At 37.8% G+C, this 8,736-nt stretch overlaps 1 protein-coding gene across 3 annotated transcripts; it reads left to right on the forward strand.

Moving 5' to 3' along the window:
* Positions 1-228: 228 nt before the first annotated feature.
* On the forward strand, positions 229-6,930 carry ociad2 (OCIA domain containing 2). 3 transcript variants are annotated; one of them, XM_027289873.1, is made up of 8 exons: positions 229-345; positions 3,247-3,522; positions 3,623-3,704; positions 4,810-4,863; positions 4,965-5,012; positions 5,101-5,290; positions 5,474-5,562; positions 5,838-6,930. In XM_027289873.1, the coding sequence occupies exons 2-7, from the start codon at positions 3,418-3,420 to the stop codon at positions 5,547-5,549; spliced, it is 555 nt and encodes a 184-aa protein (XP_027145674.1). In that variant the 5' UTR covers positions 229-345; positions 3,247-3,417; the 3' UTR covers positions 5,550-5,562; positions 5,838-6,930. The 3 variants fall into 3 exon arrangements, with proteins under 3 accessions (XP_027145674.1, XP_010729301.2, XP_027145673.1); XM_010730999.3 differs by having other exon boundaries at positions 3,250-3,522; XM_027289872.1 differs by having other exon boundaries at positions 3,268-3,522.
* Positions 6,931-8,736: the final 1,806 nt, after the last annotated feature.

Consider the following 8,736-nt stretch of genomic DNA (forward strand, 5'->3'; position numbering starts at 1 on the left):
TTGGACCTAAGCCCGTTTGGTTCCCGCCCATACTCGCTTTCTATTGGCTGCCGGAGGTGTCATGTTACAAGAGGGCGGGAAAACAAATAGACCCCGCCTATGCTTGAATCCCATTGGTCAGAGTTCCCAAACAGGCTGAGCTATCTCTGCATCTCATTGGTCTACAGGTTTTTACGAGCACGTCAATCGTGAGAATTTCCTCGTGCAAGCCTTGAAACCAGCCCACGATGGCATCTGATTGGTCGGCTCGGTCATAAGTTGACCTCCACCGGTGTTTGGGTTCGTTTGTTCGTCCGCTGTCAACTCACCCGGGCGGAGATTGGTGGAGGTGGTGCATTTGGCAATGTGAGTTATGTCTCGTTTTAGGCTCACCTGTGCCGGGTCCCTGTTCTGGTGTTAGAGCAGGGCTCCTGTTCCTGAACGCCTCAGTATGAAAGTTGAGCGCTGCTTTGTCAGCTGACTGTAAATCACAGGTATTACTCAAAACGAGCGGATACACTCAAACGCACCTACGCTGCCTGTTGGTCCTCAATGTGTTAATAATAATAATAATATCAGTAAGATTAGGGCTGTATATCTAGTCAACAAGTTACCTAGTAGACTGTAATAAGTAATATTTGAGTTGGAGAGTCAAAAGACCAGTCCCCCTTAATACCACTGTTTTTAGTTTTACCTTCAAGGTGAAACAGCCTGCTGTGTTAAACCACTGCAAATGGCCGATAAGACCACTGTGACTCCATTAATATAACTATTATTACTAACCACCTGCACAAATATATCTGTTTGCTTTTGTATTGGCAATATTAATTGCAGCAGTTTACAGAAGCAGAGTGTATTGTTGTTGTTGTTGTTGTTGTTGTTGTTGTTGTTGTTGTTGTTTTACTCCGACTCAAGTCAAGTCAACTTTATTGACAGTGCTGCCATGTGTACTGGACATACAGAGAACTGAAATGGTGTTTCCCTCATATCCCTGGTACAAACAGCAATATACATAAAATATAAGATATAAAAAATATATACAAGTTAAAAAGATATCTAAGAACAATGTGGCAAATCTAAAAGCTATAAACAGTATAAATATGGCAAATATAGAAGGATTCAGCAGTATAAACAGGATGAACAGTATAAACAGTGAGATCTATGGTATATAAAGAATTATTGTTCTTAAGATCTTACATTATCTACTCAAAGAGTATGTAAAACAGATCCAGACCCAAAACGACCAGCTGTAGAAATACTACACAATACTAAATTATTATTTCTACAGTCCAGTATAAACTTCCACTTCAACTTTATATATTTATATCGCACCTTTCATACAGAATTGTAGCCCAAAGTGCTTCACAGAGCAGAGTAAAAACAGAAGTTGACAAAAACTAACAGTTCTTAAGGTAAGAGAGCAGTTGCATGAAAAACTAGCGATTAGAAGAAGAGTAAAAAGCATAAAACTACAACAACGAAACAAATAAAAAGGAAAATTAAGACCTATAGTGTAAAAAGCATAATTTAAGAACAGTTTCAGTAAAAGTAGACCTGTACAGTAAATAAGCACCACAGATAAAAGTAACAGGGAGTGATCAGGACCTAAAAACTCAGCAGTGAATGGCCAGGCACCTTAGTATTACTAGTTTTAGTCAAGTAAAGTATCTGATTACTTCTTCTAACTCTAGTAATTTATTATCATTGTTGTCCGATACTGTGCCGTAAAAAAAAATTAAAGATACAAATAAAGTTTAAAGCCTATTATTCTTAATGAATAATATCAGCAAACGCTTTATGTTCAACTTTAGGTTGTTTTTCAAAGGTGGCTCTTTTATTATTATTATTTTTACGTGGCCCTTGATTGAAATGAGTAACAATTTTAACAGTATGTTTTTATTTTATTTAGTAGTTGACTGGACTGGAGACTGTTGCTGTGCTTTGCCCCTAACTGCCACTCATTGTTTTAAACAATATATTTAGAAAAGGTCATTTACATTTACACACATGAGACATAGAAATTAAATTATACATGTCTGCACACACATCACGCATATCAAAAGGGTGTGCTTTTCTTAAACATATTTTTTTCTGATGCAATGTATGTGTAATTTCTTCAAGCCACATGGCGACAGGGGGAGGACCTGCCCCTTTCAACAGAGCAATACATTTATTACCAGCAATCAAACTGCCACTAGTTATCCTACTTCAAACAGGCTGACTTTTGATCTTAGGAGATGATTATTTTACAGTACCGGGCACTTCAGAATGTGTGCTTTGTATACAAGAAAATAAGAATGGTTTGGAAATGGGAGAGCTTGCTCTTTAACCAAAGAACCCGGGTAATGCTGCTGAAATTTATTTAAACAAGACAGTGAATCTAGGCCAGTATTAGAGATATCACCACATTTATTATCAGAGGTAATAAACCATTCTTTGACTCAACTTCTAATAACCATGAGTCTATCTCTGTAACGCAACCAGTCCCTGACCTTTGGCTACATATTTTAGTACTCTTTACTTCTCTGCTCAATAAAATAGGCTGTGAAATTAATTGTCTACAACTTATTCTCATATTAAATATCATTTAGATACATTTTAAGTATGGAAATAGTTATATTTTAGTTAAAAAAATGTCTTGGGGTTCAGGCTAATATGGTAAACTGTGTGTGCAGTGACAGGGTAACCTTAATATGTATACATGACCTGTGTGTGTGTTACAAATTATGTTTCACAAGACCTACACAAACCACAGAATCACAATTTCTACAAAAAAAAGGCTGATTGTGTCTATTTAAGGTCACTCTAGTGTTAAAATTTTCCAACAGACAGATCTACAGTATGACTAATGCGCTCATTTGCACATGTAAAATATATGACCTTTACCTGTACTTGTTTCTGCTGAGCAATGGGTTTAAAAGAAAAGACTACTTCAAATAAAGGCGTGTATGTGGAGGTGCAGATCGCGTACAGAGGTGAGTCTAAATGGGAACCCTGTAATGTATTATTATGCATACAACATTTTTGTATGACACAGTTTTTTTTTTTGACTCAATACATAGATAGAAAAATGTTAGGGATTTTTGTATGACATTGTTTTAAGTCAAGTCAAAAAATGGTTTATAACCACTGATTAGAAAATTGTAATTTCCCTTAATATATACATATAACTTTTACATTTCCAATTCTATATTTTTAAGATCTTAAGAGTTTTTTATTTTATTTTTTAATTTTTTAAATCCAATTCCTTGTTTGTCTTATTTTCAAAAGAGGCCTGTGTTTTTAAAGGGGGGCGGGCTTAGCCAGAGGAGGAGTGTTTATAACCAGAGAGATATCAGACACCAAGCCAGAGGAAGTGTTCCAGACTACGAGAGTGACTCTCTTTGGGTTTACACGGTGAACAAGTCTAAACTAGATACCTGGAGGCTCTCCTGCATCATGACTTCTGCAGAAACTGAGCAGACTATAGTGGTGAAGACAGAGGAACCAGCAGCAGCAGCAGCAGCTGGTACTGGTCCAGCAGCAGGGAAAGGGGGGTGGAAGGTAAGAGACAACATATACATTTGTACTGTAATGATGTAATCATGGGGTCATTGTGATCCAGATATAACCTGACCTCTAACCTGCCCTGTGTGTGTTTCAGTGCCCCATCAGTGATCACGTCCACAGAGATGATTTGAGAAAGATTTGGAAAGAGTGCAGAGAGGAGAGCTTCTGGTATAGAGGTAATGTCTTCCAGACATTTACACACACACACACACTTCTACTAATTTTATTATTGTAGCAAACCAGGAAACCAAGAGGTCTGACAAAAGATGATGGGTTCGACCACACCACGTGTTTGTCTTGTGTGCAGTCTTGCAGATGTATTGAGTGAGTCTTTTGTAGTAGTAGTAGTACTGGGGCAGGGCTCATTTATCAATGTCCTGTTAATGGAGGGGCGTGTGTTTACATTTTTCTCTTTTGGTCTCATTCTGGGACCTCTAAAAGTTCCCTCTTATCAGGGCGGTGTTTAGCTCAGTTGGTAGAGCAGCCGCGCTTGTTTTTCGTACTTTGTGGTGAATTCTGCGAATTGTTATTTTAACTATGGCTGACCTCCTTTTCAGGTTTAAGTTGGGTGGAGCGAGGCAGGGAGTGCCTTCAGCTTACCCAAATCTCTGTCCGTATCTTTTAAAAAATGACCTGCTAAAACAGGTGTAACAAAACTAACAACATATTTAGGGATATGTCGGTTATGCACACCCATACAGCTCAACCACCCTCGGACCAGAGCTGTAGTACGGTGGAAGTCTACTCACATACAGTGGTGAACAGCACACAGGACAGAAAACACTTATGGCCAGAAAGCGTAAGCTGCTACGATTACGATTCTGCAAACTGAGAATGATCCATGTTTCATGTGTCAACACTTTTTCTATAAGTAACCTCTAACATGTCCTTCCACTCGCTGACATCCAGCTGCTCCTTGTATACTCTCACTATGCAGTTACATAATCGTGACACAGCAACATACACAGTACCCCCTGAAAAAGAAGTCAGTCCAGTCCCCTATCTGGAGTTAGATGGACGAGTTGTCGAGTTTTACTTTGTAGTTCACAGGACAAGGTTCAGGCAGATTAAATCATGACAGGCAATGAATGAGCCGTGGGCGGGGAGCAAATTGTCATGTTTAAACAGTCAAACCACTTGGTTTGCAGCATAAGTTGCATGTAATAAGATAAACGTTGTTCTAATTCTTCAACACTTTTATTTATATATAAATATATATCTTATTGTATGGCTTTGATCAGCTCCAGACCATTGTCTTATTTGCTTTGTTTCTTTATTCAGCTCTTCCTCTCTCTGTGGGTAGCATGGCTGTCACCGGTGGTCTCATCTACAATGGTAAAGTACTGTGATTCAAAACCCTTTTCTTCCATGATGTCATGACAACGTAATATAAAGCAGTCATTTTTGTAATCATACAATTTTTCCCCCCCATGCAGGTGTCTGGAAAGCATCAAAGCGATTTGGCCCCTTTCCAAAACTAGCAGGTGTGTATCATAGTTTTTTCTCAGTACCTTTTAATAATCCCTCAGAAATCATTGACCCCTACTATTAACTGTGATTTTTCTTCTACAGTTGCTGGGCTCCTTGGTTTTCTCGTGGGGAAAGCATCTTACGCTGGAACTTGTCGAAGCAAGTTCCAGAAGCTTGGTGTTGGAGAAGGACCCGGATTTGGAGGATTTGGACCAGGATTTGGACCAGGATTTGGACCCTGGTCTGAGGGAGGTCGCTTTGGACCACCTAAACACCCTGGTCATGGACACAGGTGAACACATTTAAACCAAAATCCCCGACAAATGATTCCCTACTGTACCTCTACAGAGCACTGATCTTACATCATGAGCCATTTAAACAGGATAATCTGACATCTTTGTGCTGTAACACATCTGCTTTAAAGAAAATGAAATAATGATGATGCATGTCACTGACCAGAATGTTATCCCAACAGATGCCACCATGTGTGTGAAGAATGTAAGAAAAAAGCTGAAGCTGCACCTGCACCTGCAGAAGAAGTGAAAAGCTAGAGGCGAATATTAGGTATTATTTAATATCAGATATTAAACGAGCTATTAACACATTTAGTATGCACATCTCTGGAGCAATTAAACATATTAGTGCACAGCAGGATAAATAAATTGGTTAGGTGGTAACTAATAAAAACTATGAGCACTTACCAACACATGAAACTGTAAATCATAAATCAAAATTTGCAGTGCGTGCTCAGTACTTGTTGCTATTTCCAGTATAGAGCTTTGTACATTGACACAGTCATGTTGAAATAACCTGTTTATGTTTTTCATTTTGTTTTTCAGCCTCATCATAACCAGTGAAGAACTGGAGTGTGTCAGCGTGGATCTATCAGGGGCAGCTTTTCTGTTTTATAAATGCCACATATACATATTTGTCACATACGTGTACTTTAATCTATTTTGATATATTGTGCATTCAGGAGAAACCATGTGAAATAACCAGCAGGGGGAGCTAATTTCCTTTCAGTTGTAGGGTATTTGGATGGCATTTCCATTTTTATCTTTTGAACAAGTATCACCTCATTTGCAGAGTACAAAGTCTCTTATAGGGAGTGCAGCAGAGAGATAAAGCACATTCATTGGGTTCAGTTTCAGCTGTAATATACAAATCATTCAAACAGAAAAAAATACTGCATATGTGATATGAAACACAGTTATTAAGTTTTGGCATTATTTACCAATGAGCAATTTGTCCACAAACAGACACTCAACATATGAAACATAATACGGACCAACTTAGAAATTCAAGAAAATGTCGCCGTCATTAGTGAATGTTGTTAGTTTTTTTTTGTTTTTTTTCAAATAATCATCCCATGATTTGCTTGTCTTGACTAAAGAAAAAATAATTAACAGCATATTTGACACAAATCTCATCTTTTTTATATGCATATGACTTTGTTGCATTGTTGCATTCTTACATTCAGTGATTACAGTGTTTGGCAGTCTCAGCAGAGATTCATCAATCTAAGAGAAAAGAAGTGTTATTAAGCCTAAAATAAAAGCAATATATAAACATGCGTTTCTTTAAATAGCATATACTTGGTTGTGCTAATCCTCAGTGGCCTTAATGTACGGTGGGCAGACAGTTAGTGTACATTGCCATACTACTGTACTACTGCCGTACTGTATGTGCATTATATCCAGGACAAACTTGAAGATATGGTACATACAGGGACCTAAAGCTGCTTCACCATGCTTTGTTTTCTTTATGTCTCACACACTATGTACTGTAAAGCCTCCTGAGGCAAATTGTGATTTTGGACTATATAAATAAAACTTACCTCTCGCTTTGATCACTAAGCAAACTAGTCCCAGTTTGAAGAGTTCATAGCACAGAGAGCAGATGAGTGTTATATTTTGGCCCTTTCAGGTAAAATTTATTTTTCTAACCACATCTGTTATTTAGAGTTACGTACTCAGCTTTCTTGTCTCAGTGAAACCTCAAGCAGCAGCACTTTATATTGGCTGTAGCTGTGTGACCTTTTTTTTTGGAGAGTCGCTATTACTGTAGCTCAGCCTAAATATGAATAAAAGCACTGATGCAGAGGATTCTGAGGTGATTCTATGGGATCATTTCTTACAGCTATCATGCAGCGTCATCCACGTGACTATAACACTACAGCAAGAGATTTCTTACATTATTTCAGCACTCTACCATAACTGTTTTATTCTCTGAAATATGTTATTACCAATATCCAAATAGGACTGGACAAATTTAGGACTGTGCCAGAAAATCCAACCCAGTTTACCAGCCTGTCTAATAATAAAATATGGAAACTGTGTTGAATGCAGCAGAAACCACCAATAATGCTGCAACTGAGATTTTGCCACAGTCTACAGCAGCCTCAGCACTGCAGCCTGGTTAAAATAGAGCCTCGTCAAACATACCTCACACAACATTTTCTGTGTTTGTTCTATAATAACAAAGCGAAAAACAATAAAAATGTAAGTTAAAGAAGAGACCAGACAATAGAAAATAGTGAATTTGTGATGGGTCTGAAATTGTTAATTATTAAGTCATCTTTTTGTTGTTGTTGTTTTTTTAGTTTTTTTAAAAAGAGGCCAAATAACTGCAATGTTTTAACTCTTTGTGAAATAATGTGGTCGACCTGTTCACTCTGAATGAAATAAAATTGTAGCATGGGAGTTTATCAGCCTCAAGTCCACTTGCTAACACTGTACTTTAACCCCTAATATTTATCATTTATAAGCAGTATAAAACACTTAATACACTGTATAAACACATTACAATGTAGCTGTATCATATTTAACTGACAAGTATGTTCCATGGGATCATTTTAGAGAAAACTACAGCAGCTGTGAAACTCATGAAGAACACTAAAGGTTCTATGTAGAGAGCCAGTATTTGGTTTGTCCCTTCTGGGCTGCTGTAGAAACATAGTTGGTCAATATGGCGGACGCTGTTGAAGAGGACCCGCTCCTTCTGTAGATATAAAGTTTAATTTAAGGTAACATAAACATAACAATTGTCATTTAAAGGTGATTATATACTAATTAAAACATCGTTATGAATATTATATTCAATTTGTGCCAATATATACTGCTGTAGAAATAATATATATATATGTAGAAAATGAATGAAAATCACAGAGGTGTACCACAAAGTCATGAAAGTGTCCAGAAAACATTGCAAATCTTTTATTTTTTAGTATTCTCTTACATCAGTACAAGTCCTTATTTGAAAACATTTAGGTGTATAGGTGAATTTGGCCTATAACCCGAGTACCCGCCTACTTATGCGAGTTTCGGTGTACGCCGGTTAGATAAAAAGGCGAACCCGTGTGAGAACGTCACCCTCCGGACGTCATCCAATCAACAGGTCGTTCTCTCAGGATTGCCACGTATTTGGTGAAATAGAAAGCTGTATTTTACGTGGGCGGACACCATCACCAGCCAATCAGGACGAACCACGGAGGCGGGACAAACAGGGCCACCGACGGGTAGTGATGGGAAGTTCGGTTCTTTTTAGGGAGTCGGATCATTTGACTCCAAAACGGCTCTTCATGTTACCACTTATACCTTTCATAATTCAGCCAAATTTAGCGCTATTTTGACTTATGATTCGTACGTGTACACATATATCATGTATATATATATTCAATACATCCTTGGTACTGAAGCATTCAAAAGTAAAAATGCCATTTTCTAATATGAGTAAATT

This window comes from Larimichthys crocea, chromosome XVII (assembly GCF_000972845.2).
Source record: "Larimichthys crocea isolate SSNF chromosome XVII, L_crocea_2.0, whole genome shotgun sequence".
Classification (NCBI taxonomy): domain Eukaryota; kingdom Metazoa; phylum Chordata; class Actinopteri; family Sciaenidae; genus Larimichthys; species Larimichthys crocea.

Coding starts and splice junctions, on each gene's coding strand:
- ociad2 (XM_027289873.1), top strand. CDS start 3,418: ATGACTTCTGCAGAAACTGAGCAGACTATAGTGGTGAAGACAGAGGAA. Junction 3,523..3,622: donor CAGGGAAAGGGGGGTGGAAG/GTAAGAGACAAC, acceptor TGTGTGTTTCAG/TGCCCCATCAGTGATCACGT. Junction 4,864..4,964: donor CGGTGGTCTCATCTACAATG/GTAAAGTACTGT, acceptor CCCCCCATGCAG/GTGTCTGGAAAGCATCAAAG.